At 44.7% G+C, this 15,717-nt stretch overlaps 1 protein-coding gene across 4 annotated transcripts in view; it reads left to right on the forward strand.

Annotated features, from left to right (window-relative positions):
• The first annotated feature begins 4,204 nt into the window (after window positions 1–4,204).
• The window catches only part of CASP8 (caspase 8), a 36,748-nt gene continuing 25,235 nt past the window's right edge, over window positions 4,205–15,717 (forward strand). Inside the window, exons 1-2 of one of the 4 annotated variants that reach the window (XM_080669376.1) lie at window positions 4,205–4,299; window positions 15,086–15,422. In XM_080669376.1, the coding sequence (XP_080525502.1) occupies window positions 15,118–15,422 (305 nt within the window). In that variant the 5' untranslated portion in view covers window positions 4,205–4,299; window positions 15,086–15,117. Of the gene's footprint in view, window positions 4,300–6,571; window positions 6,668–12,827; window positions 12,855–15,085; window positions 15,423–15,717 lie in introns of those variants that run through there. The other 3 variants (XM_080669375.1, XM_080669377.1, XM_080669378.1) reach the window with 3 other exon arrangements.

Below are 15,717 nucleotides of genomic sequence, written 5' to 3' on the forward strand. Positions count from 1 at the left end.
TTCCTGGGGGGAAGTATAAGGCCCAGAACCAAGGCCACATGCTAGAGTCAAAGTAGGAGTGAGGATAGTCATGTGCAACTTAGTGAAAAAGCAACAAGCAAAGCACATGCACGTTCAGAAGATTTTTGTTTCACTGTCAGTATTTATCCTTGACTAGTGTCCTGTGGTTAGAGTCCAGATCAATGGGAAGGGCGTGCTGCAGCACGCGGAGAAGAGGTTCAGTCCTTCTCCACTTTCCTAGGGAGGGGTACAGAGCCAAATCAGCTTTTAGCCTGAGTCTCCAGAGCAGGCCTTCCGGCAGGAGCTGAGATTCACGACGGTGGAAACCACTTGGTGGTTAAGTCAAACCAGGCCGTCCTCATGTCCTCACGGTGCAGTGGGCGGGCGGGGACCTCCCCCAAGTCCTGCAGCTCCTGCAGCTCCTGCAGGTCTTCCAGCTTCCCTGCGATGAAAGACCCCATACATTATTCATTTCAATAACAAACAGACACAGACATACATATATGTCAACACTGAGGTGAGAAACTGTTTAGAGCAAGTGACTGAATAATGATCCTTGCAGATCACAGTAGGAATGTAACAACTTCAGGTTCATGACTCACTGGCTAGTTATTAATCTTCCTTTCCAAAAGAGCTGAGAGTGGCAGGGCCTAGGGCAGGGGTGGGCAAACTTTTTGACTCAAGGGCCACAATGGGTTCTTAAACTGGACCGGAGGGCAGGAACAAAAGCATGGATGGAGTGTTTGTGTGAACTAATATAAACTCAAAGTAAAGGAGCGGAGGGGAGAGCAAGAGAACCCTCCGCTCTTTTGGTTCCGTGGGCCGGATAGAACAGCCGAACGGGCCGGATGCGGCCCGCGGGCGGTAGTTTGCCCACGGCTGGCCTAGGGTCAATACCTTACAAATGACACAAGTGGAAGCCCTGAGACACACCCTCTTGTCCTCCTCCTTCCCCACACTCATCCACAGCATGGCCCCAAAATGCCTCTGTTAACCTTTAATAAGTAGCCAGATATTTCTCCAGCAAAATGGTTTTATTTGGGAATAACAAAGAATTGAAATTCAGGACATGTGGTCTAATGGGGTATACATGCAAGTCCAGAGAACAAAGGAGAGGAACACTCTTTATGCTGTATAGACGGGGGCGGTGGGGGGGGCTGGTGTAAAGGAGTCTATAGAAACTGAATGTGTAACCAGACAAACAATGGGTCCGTGCTGCCTGTCACTACTCGAGCCAATTAGGCAGAGACAGGGTTGAATCCTATGTGAGCGTTTATTCCAATAATGCTGGCAGTGTGGGAGAGCAGCAGGTCGTTCACAAAAGTCTGCTCTGGACCCCACCATAAGCCGACCTTAGATTGGTAGAAGTACAAAGGAAAGTAGGCCAAAGGGCAAACGGGCAGTTTACAGATATGCAAAAGGGCTGGGGATCTTCAAAGGGCTTAGTCATATGCAAGTGCTGGGGATCTTCAAAGGGCTGGCGATTCTGGTTTCTGCAGCAAAGTTGTTCATCTTTCCAAGATGATAGGCAGCTCCAAATGGGGAGGGCGGGCTGCATTCCCAGGTGAGCTCCCAGGTCCGGCGGGCGGCTGCCAGCCAGGTTAGGATGTGCCTCCTTTCATCAGAACAAAACAATCCCGGTTAACAGAGCAGGATTACTATTTCTTACAATTCTACCGTAGCTGGTTCCGAACATTCTACTTCTGGCCCTATCCGATGTTCAAAGGATAATGATTTTTCATTGGCTGAGTTATGGCAGGCTCCCATTGGCTGAGCTGTTACCGGGTAAGTTGGAATCTCTTCTTCCTCCTGCTGCGGTAGTAAGTAGTGTAGTGTCACTTCCCGTTCAAGATGCAAGGTATGTTTCTTCCTGTTTTGTGGTGAGTGGCACATCCCCGAGAGTTCTCTCTTTAAGCCTCTATTTTACATGAGCTTTCTTTCTTTTTAAGAAAAATATATTTTATTGATTTTTTACAGAGAGGAAGGGAGAGGGATAGAGAGTTAGAAACATTGTTGAGAGAGAAACATGGATCAGCTGCCTCTTGTACACCCCCTATTGGGGATGTGTCCACAACCAAGGTACGTGCCCTTGACCAGAATCGAACCCGGGACCCTTCAGTCCGCGGGCTGACGCTATATCCACTGAGCCAAACCGGTTTCGGCTACATGAGTTTTCTGTTGAATTAACCTTCACACCTCCAGTGGCTGATCCGGGTCTGCCAGGCGGGGCCTGGGTGCGGACCGGGGGATGAGCATAAATTCTCGAGGGAGGCAGTCCTGGGTTTATTGGCCGGCCTTGCCATTTGTCAGCCGATGGGCATTGAATTTAGTTTCCTCATCTGGACACATGTCCAGTCATTAAAATAGCCACCTCACAGAGGCTGTAACCAGCCGTGGGCAAACTACGGCCCGCGGGCCGGATCCGGCTGTTCTATCCGGTTCTCTTGCTCTCCCCTCCGCTCCTTTACTTTGAATTTATATTAGTTCACACAAACACTCCATCCATGCTTCTGTTCCGGCCCTCCGGTCCAGTTTAAGAACCCATTGTGGCCCTCGAGTCAAAAAGTTTGCCCACCCCTGCATAAGCTCAAGCAACAATGGTGGTGTTTCACCTCCAGTAATCCTGCTAGGTAGGCATTCAAAGCCGGGGCCTGAAGACGGCTCTTTTCCAAAACCTCTCCAGTTAGTTCTCCGAGCAGTCAAGTTGAGAACCTTCATTGCGTGTGAATATCTAGACGGCGATGAGCCGAACCGCCTGGGGTCTTAGAGACCAACAGACCTCGTTCTGTCACTCACTAGCTCACTTGGCCACGTCTTTCAACCTCTCCAGGCCTCACTTTCCTCATCCGTAAAATGGGCGCAAAAATAGCACCCACTTCTGAGGTGAAATGAGCCAGTTTGGGTGACTGTGTCTGGCGCGCACACAATGTTTGGCAAATGTTAGCTGGTACCGTTAGGCCGTTCCCTTTTCTTGGGTGACAGAGAACCCGAAGACCGTCTGCTCTTTGTGCATAGGCCACGCTGTCTTAGCTCAAGTTCATTGCTTTCCCGGCACATTGCGTATTTCACACCCTAAGTGTTGAGGGAAGGAGGGCTAGTATGTCATTGTGGAATAATCCTGTGTGTGGGCCAACAGGACTGAGTTTGAGTCTGTTATCAGTGTGAGTCTCAGATTCCTCATCCATAACACGGGAGAACAAGACCGTGCATTGCTGTGAGAATTAGAGATAATGCGTGTAAAGGATGCAGCACCTAGGTACTGCATGATTGTCAGAGTTTTGGTTGTAAAATGTACAAGATGTGAAAACAAAAAGGCAGGAAACCCCTAAGAAAATTCAAACAGGAAACAGAGACAGAGGAGCGGACGGAGAATGAAGAAAAGCTGGGGAGGGCCCGGGGCTCAGGGGCCTGGGGGACAGATCTCCATCCATGTTACCACCAGGCTCGACACGACACTGGCACTGGTGACTCCTCGCCTGGGAGCGTGGCCAGGGTTGCAATAGTGTTGTTACCAGCCCACCCCCCGCATTTTTGTGCAGAATCTCCCCCGCCCCCGCAACACACATTTCTGCTAGCAGCCTGCTCTGACCCACGGCGAGCCCCTGCCTTCCCATCTGAGGGGCTGGGCCATGGCTTTGGTGCAGATTTGAGCACTGCCCGGAGGGACGATTCCTCTCCCCGGACCTCTTTCAAGGGAGAATGGCATTTCACTTGCCTGTCTTTAAAAATGACAGGGGTTATTACTGCTAAATGTAGTCAGCATAAGTGCTTTCCAATGAACCACGCCCAGCATCCTGGTATTTAGTATGCATGCTGACTACCGTCACCACCGCTTCTGAATGGTGGAAATTGGGCATCTGTCTCTTTAAATAAGAAACACTACTTGTGACTCATCCGTTCTCCTGTCTTAGGAATCAAATTTTATTCTCTAGTTCTTTCTGTTGAGAAAGTTTCTTTCTCAAACACCAGATTCTGCCCTTCTCCCGCAGGGAAATGTTTGCAGAGTTCTCTGGTGATTTTTCCAAAGCCCTGCTGAGTTTGCTAGTGAATTCGGAATGTGCTGAAGAGAGAGACAGGAAGTGAGTCCCTGGTGAGAGGCGAAAGTGAAAGAAAAGTTACTGGAGGCGGCTCCATCCCCACCCTTTCCTTCCTGCTCTGTTTCATTGTGGGTTTTTTTGTTTTTTGTTTTTACCCCTCTGGTTGTGTGGACAGCCTTAGGAATTTGAGCGTGTGAAATTAGATCAGGGGGCTTGGCATCGGGACCTGGTGACTATGATGTTGCTGGGACAGGTGGAGCAGGTGAGTGCCCGGTGCACAGTGGCTTCTGGACACCACGTTGCTGGGACTTGCTGAGGGCAGACGCCTCTGGGTCCCGCCAGGATCTCCACGTGTGTTTCTCTCTGAGCTACAGCCACTGGCCTTGCTCCTTCTTAGCTCTGGAAATCTCCAGTTCCTCCGCTGCGTTTCTCAGCTGTCTCCTCAGAACCTCAGTGGCCTCAAGCAGAGACAGTGTCTCTCTCCTGCTGGATCAGCTTGGAGATTCCACAAGACTTTATGTTTTGTTTCCTCTCCGTTTGGCCCTGGGGCAGAGGGCTAAGTGAATCCTTCTGTCACATCCTCATGCCCCGGGTCCTTGGTCTCGAAGGCCCACTGTCCCCTTCTCCCCCTGCCCTATTCTAGGCTCTTTCTTGATCCCGGCTTCCTACCCTCGGAGGTTTCCAAAAGACAGCTCTGGAAATCTTTTGACCCATATCCCTGAATTGATCTGTGTCTTTCCAAAACGTGTCGTTGCTTTGTGTGTGGGCACTATTTTTAAACGATGTGACTGGTACTTTCTCTGTGCTTCTGCTCATTAAATGGGGTTAATATTAATACAACATCATGAGGTGATGGTGAGCATTGTGATCAGAGGTGTTACCCGCTTGCGACAGTGGCTGGCTAAGTACCCAACAAGTGTTAGCAATTATTATTACAAATGTATTACTTGTATTATTTTATTCATTCTGTTTCCCTTTTTGGAAAGTAAGCACTTTGTGTAGTTTACATTCAGTGTATTTTGCCAGGTTCCACTTCCTAACCACTACACAGCATTGAGTGGTGGACGGCTTCCCCAATTCTCTATAAGGACTTGCCCTCCGACCCTTGACCTGATCCAACTTGCAAATCTTTGCCAGTTGGTGGGTAAAGTGGGTATCTCTTTGCTTTCTTCTGCATTTCCCAGGTTACTGACGAGTTCGAGCATCACTGATACACTTTGGCTATATGAGCACCTGGCCAGGGAACCCCATGTTTGCATCCATTGTCTGTCTACAGGGATTCTTTTTCTTGTCCACTTGCAGGAAACCTTTGTATGCTCCAGGCAGTGCTGGTCCCGTGGCAGGTGCTGGGAACACGGGCATGAAAGATGCAGCCTCTGCCCTTGTGAAGCGCAAAGCCTAGGACAGGAGCCGGACACAGAACAGAGGGACAGGGCTGGCTGGGTGCTCAGGAGGAGCGAGGGTCGGGGACTCCCCCTGGGCCAGGATTTAGCACAAACAGAGTTGCATTCTGTTGTGTTTTCACTCAGACTTTACGAGCAGAATCCATGGTGTGAAGGACACAGGTCTTCCCATGCACCTTTACCTAGGCCTCCTCGGGGGACGAGGCGTGTCCAGACACCTCACTCAATCCTCTGAGCAGTAAGATGGGTCTGTGTCATCTGGAAGCTTGTATTCCACTGGGGGAAAGAAAAAAAGGAAGTTGCAAGAAAAGAGGTGGTTTTTTGTTTGTTTGTTTGTTTGTTTCTACTTTTAACATCAGAGAACATCTCAACTGACTGACAGCAAAAAGGCCGGGCTAATGTGTGTTTTGTTCACTGTTACGTCTCCCAGGCTCCAACCATGATGAGGGCCCCAGGATTTGCCTCTTGGGTAAGGTTGGCTGGGTTGATTCCAGGGTTTTCTAAGCCACCGAGGGTGGGATCTGGTGGCTGAGGGCCCATGGAGGTGACCCTTGTATTTGAGTGTCGATGGGAAAACCACGAGACTTAGCTGTGGGAGTTAGCAGACCCTCTGTGAGCTGTGGTGAGGGTCCCCACAGTTTCCAGATCTCAACATCTCTCAGAAGTGCTCAGTCAATATTTATTGAATGAAAACATCAAAGTTATATTTTTTATTTTTTAAATATATTTTTATTGATTTCAGAGAGGGGAGAGGGAGAGAGAGATAGAAACAACAATGAGGAGAGAGAATCATTGATTGGCTGCCTTCTGAACATTGAGGATCAAGCCCACAACCCGGGCATATGCCCTGACTGGGATTGAACCCTGATCTTCTAGGCAAAACATAAAATTTATGATAAACCTAGACAATTGGTAAATTCTGGAAGTATGAAAAGAAAGCAATCTTAGTCATCATTTAGTCCAACTTCCTAATTTTGGAATATGATAATAAGACGCCCCCCTAAAACACCCAAACTTACATAGCTAACGGCAACAATTTCTTGGTTCTAGCAGCCTTATTATGAAATTGTGGGAGGTGCCACTCAGTTAAAACCGGAAGTAAAGCCTCTTCGCTCTTCATTCGGCTTAAACTCTTGCCTTGGCTAGACCAGCGGAGAGCAAGCAGCGGTGAGGGTCCCAGGCCTGTGAAGGAGCAGCCGGGAGGGTCCCAGGATTTGCCTTTGTAAGGTCAGGTGGGCCTTTGGGGAGGAAGGCCTTTGATTCTAGGGTTTTCTAGGCTGCTGGGGATGGGATCTGGTGGTCGTGGGCTCCTGGAAATGAGCCTTGTGTTTGAGCCTAGTGCCTGTGGGCCCACAGATTGCACATCTCAAGGCCTCTCTAGCTAAGGTTGATGCATTCCTGGTGGTTTTTTTTTTTTGAAGTGCTCCAAGTACAGTGATCCTTATGCAGGTGAAACTTGTCAAAGAATAGAAAGCAAAAGTTAAATCTCAAAGAACTTTGCTGCTACAGCTAACCATTTCTCAGCACGTACCCACCCACATAGATGCCCACGGACATGAACACATAAACACACACGCACACATGCACACAGTCCTAATAATTCAATCATTTATTTATTTTTTTTTTTGAGAAATTTAAAAATTACAGAGAAAATTACTGACAAAATTTGAGACTGTACTTGTGGGGTTAAGCATTTATAGGTGAACTTAGGAATTTCATTCAGTTTGAAAATGACAGGGTTTTGTTGAGGTTTGAACACCTTCACTGGGCTGTGTGAAAGCGCTGGTTTCAGGGTCTGCCAGGGACAGTATTTGTGTGCAGAGTGGACATCTGGCAGGTTCTGGGGGAGTCCCCACTTTGAGGTGGCCATCCCGGATGGGAAGGAATAGCCACACTATCACTACGGGCTGGGCCGGAGAGCCATTTTCAAGTCCTGTTGAGTTTGAAATGAGATGCAGGTTTTTGTGTCAGACGATGACTGCAAGTTTTGGATTTCTTGTCCCCAGTTATCCATATCCCAAAGGATCTGGGGTGCTGCTAGAATATCGCTAGAAGGATTGTTTGTGATTAGATGAGGTTTATTTGTAGTTAAATCGTGGCCATAAGGTCTAAATTTAGGCTCCAGCACGTACTAGCTTGGTTTGTAAGGTTCTGACCTCTCTGCTATAGTGAAGTTAAGAATTCCTGTTTTTGTGCTTTGGAGTAATTTTTTGGTCTTTTAAAAATTTTTAAATAATTTTAATATTTAAAAATATAATTATACTAGAGGCCTGATGCACGAATTTGTGCACAGGTGGGGTCCCTCGGCCTGGCTGGTGATCGAGGCCTATCAGGCGGGCTGGCCGGCTGGGGAAAGGACCACGGGAGGTTGGCTGCTGGTCTGTGGGGGCTCAGCCGGCAGGAGGGCAGTTGGCTGGCTGGCCCTGCTCCCGTTTGGGTGTGGGGGACAATCGGGGTGGGGCTGGTCGGGGTAGGGGTGGTGGGCAGTTGCGGGGGGGGTTTGATTCATCTCTTACTGGCTCTTTTCTAAACTGATTTCTCACAATTTTTGAGGATAATAATAGCAATTTTGTCAGAGACTAGTAGTAAAACGAGACAAGAAAACATGTTTTTATATTTATATGGATTATATGTCATAAACATATATCTCAAACAAACCTTTATTTATCGTTATGTGCTTTCAGGCATAAATATCTTATAAAAATATTAAATATACTCATAATTATGTAATGCAAACAATTTATGTGAATTTATTGTTGAATAGATACTATATAACCGAAAGCCAAAGAAAACCTCCTGGAGGTGTTTCCATTCCCATCCCGCTCCTCTGCCTGGTATGCATTCTATGTCAAAATAGTCAGGTGTGTGTATTTTATATATGCACATGCACACATTATACATGTGTGTTTATATTATACATGTATATGTGAATAAAATCGAGGGGGGGAATAACCAAATGTAAGCAAAGAATTGCTTTTAAATTGTGAATTTCTAAATGATTTTTATTTTTTCATACTTTCCTCGCTATCTCTAAGGAACAAGTGTTACGTTTACTATTTTAGGATCAGAAAAATACAACGAGGAATGTTTAAAAAAAAAAATTAATCTGCCCGGCTGGTGTTGTTCAGTGGTTGAGTGTCGACCTGTGAACCAGGAAGTCACGGTTCAATTCCCGGTCAGGGCACATGCCCAGGTTGTGGGCTCGATCTCCAGTGTGGGACGTGCAGGAGGCAGCCTATCAATGATTTTCTCTCATCATTGATGTTTCTGTCCCCCTCTCCCTTCCTTTCTGAAATCAATAAAAATATATTTAAAAAATATTAATCTAACCAAGTTTCTAGCTCAGGAGTTTGTCCAGTAAGCGTAGGTCCCAGTAGTTAGAACCCAGTGCCCGCTGCAGCCTGTGGTTAATGGTGTAAAATCTTGCACAGGCGATTGCTTTCCAGGCACGATGACTAGAAAACTAGGTGACACAAACACACACACACACACAGACTGTCAGTCGTACCCGTGTGTGCTGGGAACCCCAATCCAGGAAAGAAACCTCACTAGCATTTTACTAAGTGGCCATTTTGATACGAGGCAAAAATCACTTAGGAAACATTATCATGTTTCTGCAAAGACAGACGAGCGAGATGAGCTGACGACAGAGGACAGGGGCCCAGCCCCAACCATGTTCTAACCAGGGGTGGGCAAACTTTTTGACTCGAGGGCCACAATGGGTTCTTAAACTGGACCGGAGGGCCGGAACAAAAGCATGGATGGAGTGTTTGTGTGAACTAATATAAATTCAAAGTAAAGGAGCGGAGGGGAGAGCAAGAGAACCCTCCTCTCTTTTGGCTCCGCGGGCTGGATAGAACAGCCGAACGGGCCGGATCTGGCCCGCGGGCCGTAGTTTGCCCACGGCTGATTACTAAACTCATGTTCTAACGACAGGGACCCTGGGACCTGCATTTACTGGACAGCCTCCTGAGCTAGAAACTTCGTTAGATTAATATTTTTAAAACATATATATTTTTTTATTTATTTCAGAGCGGAAGGGAGAGGGAGAGAGGAAGAAAAACATCAATTATGAGAATCATTGGCCTTGAATTGTAATATACATACAGGGTGGGCAAAGTAGGTTTACAGTTGTGAGAACATGAAGCACAGAGTTTATTCTTGAATTATTACTTGTTAATTGTTGTATTATAATTAATAATAATTATTATTAACCTACTTTTGCCCACCCCTGTATATATACTGTCAGAAAACACTTTTGAACAAAAGCTTTAAAAAGGTTTATTCCTTTTGACTCTAATACTACTTTTGGGCAGTTATTCTAAGAAAATAATGAGAGGTGTACATAGAGCTTTGCATTTTAAGATCTTCCTAAATGTGCCGAAACCGGTTTGGCTCAGTGGATAGAGCATCGGCCTGCAGACTGAAAGGTCCCGGGTTCGATTCCGGTCAAGGGCATGTACCTTGGTTGCGGGCACATCCCCAGTGGGAGGTGTGCAGGAGGCAGCTGATCGATGTTTCTCTCTCATCGATGTTTCTAGCTCTCTATCCCTCTCCCTTCCTCTCTGTGAAATATCAATAAAATATATTAAAAAAAAAATCTTCCTAAATGTAATCAGAGACTGGTTACATAGATTATGGTCCATGCATTTGATTAGCTGCTTTACCGATTTTAAAATTCATATTGCAGAAGAAAAAAATGAAGACATCAAGATGTATTTACAGTATTATCAATGAAATACGGTGTCTTCAATTGTGAGGGAAAATAGACATAAAATATTTGGTATGAAAGACAGCAAATTATTACTAAGTGTTTATCTTAGGATGATGGAATCATAGGTAATTTTGATTTTTGCTTTTTATCTTTTCTCTATTTTGTAAAATGAATACAATAAGGATTGTTATCATCAGAAAAAAATAATTTTGGAGAGGAAAAAAAAAAGAAGATTCTGCTTGCATTAGACTCTTTGGTTGATTTTATTCTGTAAAATAAGATTTTAACACTGGTTACAAATGATATAAAATTTTAAAGACACTGAATCCAATGGTACCCAACAGGGCTGGACCTAGGTTAGGCTCATTCCAGTATATGAATACAAATGGGTCTTTAAATGGAGATTTTAATTTAGAGGTATGTACATTTATAATGCACATGGTAAAAATTTGAAATGGGGGAAAATGTTTCACTTTCCAATTCCCCCGTAGGCCTTCCCCACACTCACCCAGGCCTCTATTTCCTCTCCTCCGAGGCAGCCACCAAGTAGCCTCCTGTGTGTTTTGTCCAAACACCTGTGAATTCTGAAATCGATGCACCACTTAATAATACATCACATAGATCACACATACCCAACCATGTTGCCCTTTCCATTCTTTTTAATAGTTGAATAGAGTAGCATCGGATATGGCTAAAAGCTTATTTAACTCTTCTGATTTTCATTAAACAGTTGTTTCTGCTCCTTTGTTATTTTAAGCAATGCTGCCATGAATAACCTTTGCATGCATTTAGTACACTGATGTTTAAGCTAATGTAGGGGAAAAGACCTGCACATTAAACTGTGGGGTCAAAGGAGCTGTACATTTTATATTTTGACAGATATGGCCAAATTACCCACCTACCTGTTTTTTGTTGAAAATGGTCTTTTGTCATTTCAATTTGCTTTAAAAAAAATGGATTGTGCCGAAACCGGTTTGGCTCAGTGGATAGAGCGTCGGCCTGCGGACTCAAGGGTCCCGGGTTCGATTCCGGTCAAGAGCATGTACCTTGGTTGCGGGCACATCCCCAGTAGGGGGTGTGCAGGAGGCAGCTGATCGATGTTTCTCTCTCATCGATGTTTCTAACTCTCTATCCCTCTCTCTTCCTCTCTGTAAAAAAGCAATAAAATATACTTAAAAAAAAATGGATTGTGAATGAGGTTGAACATTTCAAATGTAAAAACGCCATTAGTTATAAAAAAAATAAAGCCGCTGGTACTTACTTTTTTCTTTGTCTGCTTCTGATCTTTACCCATTTAGGCATTGGGTGGTTGGTCTTTCTCTTTTTTCCTTAAACTGACTTATAGGAGCCCTACTTATTTATCCCTTTTATTTTTAAAAACATTTTGAATTTTCATTATTTATTTTTTGCACCTTTTTCTTCTCTTTTTTCCCTCTCATTTTTCTTCTCTTTTCCCCATTTTAGTTTTTCTCTTTCTTTTCTTTCTGCCCCCCTTTTTTTCTTTTTTTTAAAATAGTTCTTTATTATTGAAAGTATTACATATGGCCCCCTTTTTTCCTCCATTGACCCTCTCCAGCCCGCCCCCACACCCTGCCCCAGTCCTCACTGCCCCATTGTCTATGTCCATGTAGGAGTCCAATTTAAGAAAAACAATTAGTCTCTTTTCTATTTCATAGTACTGCCCCATTTTTCCCAGTGCAAGATTTATTTATTTTTTTGAAATTTTCTGGGTTTTTTCCCCCCAGAATATTTAAGTTTTTATTTAAATACATTTTATCAATCTTTCTTTGATGGCTTTTGGGTTTTCTGTTATACTTAGAGAGGTTCTTCACTACTGTAAGATTATTTTTAAAAATTCTCCTATGTCTTATCTTAGTATTTTAATTTTAAGGATTTAATCTTTGATCCATCTGCAGTTTATTTTGATGTAAGGAGTTCAGTTAGAATTCATTTCAGCTGTCCCAGAAGTCTACCCATTTGTTCGAACACCAAGTGTTTAAAAAGCCACCTAAATGTGAAGAGCCTTTTTTGGTGGTGTGTTTGATTTGGCCATATTTCATTGGTAACTCCTAATTAACATGTTAATTTCTAATTTCATTGTTAACGTCTAATAGCCAGAGAACATCGACTGTATTATTTCTGCTTTTCGGAAATCCGTTAGAGGTTTCCTGTGGACAGGGTGTGTGATTATTCTGTCGGTGTTTGGATGGACGTGCATTTCCCACGGAGAGGAAGTGCCTGTTGGGCAGAGGGTCTTCTGTAGTCTTCCCACGTTCCGCCTCCTGGCGTTTTCAGTCTCTGAGAGATGGGTGAGAGTTTCCTTCTGTTTTGAGGAAAGTAAGTTCTTGGAAGTCTCAAGTTCTTTTTAAATATTCAGCCCTTCTAGTGTTTTTGTTTTCTTGTAAGAACACGCATGTAATTGTGTCACTCCTCCGGGGTCTTATCTCCATGCCTGGGGTTCTCTCTCCTCAGGTTCCCCCAAAGCCTCACTTCCTGCCCCTCCTCCATGCACTTTGTTCCCCTCTCTTAAACACTGGCTGGTGTTTTAAGTTTCATTTCATTTACGAAGAGGACACCTGCATACTTTCTCCTTAACACGTGACAGGAAAAGGCCCATTCCTTTTCCTCGCCCCTTCGCCCCCACACTGTCAGGTTTCCCTTCATCTCCAGATCTCCAGGAGGAACGCCTTGATGAGTATGGTATGTCTCCCTCCAGACCTCGCTTTACATACTTGTCTGTAGTCACTGGAAACCTAATTGTATTGCTTTGAGTATTTTTAAAAAGTAGGTGCATGATTTTTTTTGTTATATTGCAACTTGCTTTTTTTTTTTCCTCACGGTCACCCTAACAACATATTTTGAATCACCATCCCGCTGTCGTTGGGAGGATGGAATGCATTTTTTAACCTCTGCAGGACATTGTGTGGCATGACTACGCCTTAGTTCGCTTAGTGTCCCTTTATTGGAGGACATGTGGGGTGCTCCTGTTGTTGGAGGTTACCGTCACGCTGTGATGAGACGCCAGGAGCATATCCTGTTGAGCACCCAGGTGTGTTTCTATAGCGTGTGATTTAGGGAGTGAGCTTCTAGTTTGTCTCTTCGTATGTCCCGCAGTTTTGTCTGTTGCACTTCGAATAGCTGCTGTGAGGTGCTGGCCCCTTACTTAAGATCTCTTTCGAACAAAGATATTTTCCTGATAATCGATTGCTTTGGCTGTGAGAGATCTCAGCCCAGCAGCCCTTGTGAACCCAACGCAAAGTGTGTCTTCTGAGATACTATCCGTTCAGTTTCCTGACTCAAGAAGACTTGTCTAAACAATGATGTCAGCTCTACGTTAAAAGGGAGGAAAAAGGTTTTGCCCCATAATTCTAATTCTAAGAGAGAATTAATCAGAGATAGGCACAGGACATATACAAAAGCCTCTCAATGCAATATGATTTTTAACAGTAAAGAAATAGAAAAATGCTTAAAATAAACTTGGATATATCCCATGTGCTGAAAAATCTAGAAACATTAAAAATATGGCAAAGAAGGATATTTAACGGTAGGGATAAATGTTTATTTTAAATGTTAAGTGTGTGGGGGGAGGGGACGTGTATACACCTGGATATGTAGCCTGATCCTAATTTTTGTATAAATGTGTGTGTGTATAGTGTGTGTGTGTGTGTGTGTGTGTGTGTGTGTGTGTGTGTGTGTTGTATGTAATGATAACTGGGACCATGTTATAACTCATTTTAAAATTTCATCAAAAAACCCCACTGGTTTTATAATCAAAGTGCAGACAGGAAGATGGTTTTTAAAAGGCTCTAAGTCTTTTTGGTCAGTTAAAAAAAAAAATGTAAAGCTTACTGTTAGGGTCACCAAAGGAGGAATGCATGAGGCCAAAGTGGTTCTGGATTATAAATTTATTAGTTCATCTGGATACCAGATGGGCTGTGCCCCCAAATGGCGCCAGCACCCAAAGATGGGAGTCAAAGGTTTTTAAGGGACTCCAGGTGGGCAGAGAATTCTCTGTGCAGGTCCGGATCCTGGGAAGGTCTGCAGGGGAGCGGTGACGGTCTTAGCAAGTGGAATGTGGTCTAAGCAAAAGGGAATGTCTGTGGTGAAGTGGCCTAAAGGTCAGTTTTCAAGGGAGGGGGAATTGATTCAATTATTTGATCAGACCTAACACTTACCTTAATGTGCAAATCAAAAGTATTTCTATTTTAATATCATCTGTACAAAATATATGGATCCTGGTTCACTCTCTCTGCTTAATACCTCTGAGTGTAATCAGGATTTGCATTTTCACCCAAGAATGTTAGTAAACGTAGGGAGCTTAAAGAGCCGGGAACCATCTGCTTTGCTTTAGGAAGGAAAGGGGTCCAAACAGGTCAAGGTTATTTGAGGTTAAGGAGAGTGCCAAAGGCACAGAGTCTGTGGGACCGAGGGGATGATGGAGCCGGATGGGAAGTTCAAGGTTTCCTAGTCCAAGGTTCTCACACAGCAGCTCTCCAGGCACCTCTGAAGGCAAGAGAGAGTCTGAGTAAGACTTCAACAAAGCCTTCTACTTTCCAGAGAGTTGGAAAACCACTGCTTCCAAGTGAATTTTCACATTTATTATTCCTACTGCACCCTGATTACAACTCTTCTGACCATTGGCTAGTTCAGTGGTCGGCAAACTCATTAGTCAACAGAGCGGCAAACTGTGGCTCGTGAGCCGCATGTGGCTCGCGAGCCGCAGTTTGCCGACCACTGGGGTAGTTTATAGATCGACCATCCCAAACAGTAAGCTACTTGAGAGCAGGAGTTTATCTGTTTGTTTGTTTTCTTCCCTGCGCCCCCAGCAAAATGTCCGACGTGTATTGCAAGTGATGTCATAGCATTTGACGAGGGAACCAACCAGTTATTGGTACTTTTCTTCCTCATCATAATGTTGTGTGTTGACCTAGGCTACAGCGACATTTGACTAACACGGACAAGCATGAGTTTCAGCAGTTGTCTGTATGAAATTGGGGAAGCGCTGAGCAGTGATGAGGTGGCCTCGCTCAAGTTCCTGAGCCTGGACTACATCCCACCAAGGAAGCAGGAGCCCATCAAGGACGCCTTGATGCTCTTCGAGAAACTCCAGGAGAAGAGAATGCTGGAGGAAAGCAACTTGTCCTTCCTGAGGGAGCTGCTATTCCGAATCGACAGGCTGGATCTGCTGGAAAATCGCCTGAAAACCAGCCAGGAGGAGATGCGGAAGGAGCTTCAGATCCCGGGCCGGGCTCAGATCTCTGCGTACAGGTGGGGACCATCTCTGCAGCCTCAGCATGGGAGGGGCGGGGAGCAGACACATCTCTGTGGGAGGGTTAATTGCAGGTTGTTGATGTAGAATGACTTTGGAGGCTCTGAGAAGATGTCCTATCAGGGCCAGATGAAGAAATGTGGAGACCTGATGTAGAATTCAGGAAGGAAAAAAAAGTTCAAACCATAAAATAAAATTGTAAAGTGAAACATTACCTGCAAGAATGCTGCCATTAAAATAGACTTTTTCTAAGTGTTCTGATTCTCTTTCTGATATGTGTCTGTTGCCTTGGTG

The sequence above is a fragment of the Plecotus auritus genome (genome assembly GCF_963455305.1).
Source record: "Plecotus auritus genome assembly, chromosome: 5".
In the NCBI taxonomy this organism is placed as follows: Eukaryota; Metazoa; Chordata; class Mammalia; order Chiroptera; family Vespertilionidae; genus Plecotus; species Plecotus auritus.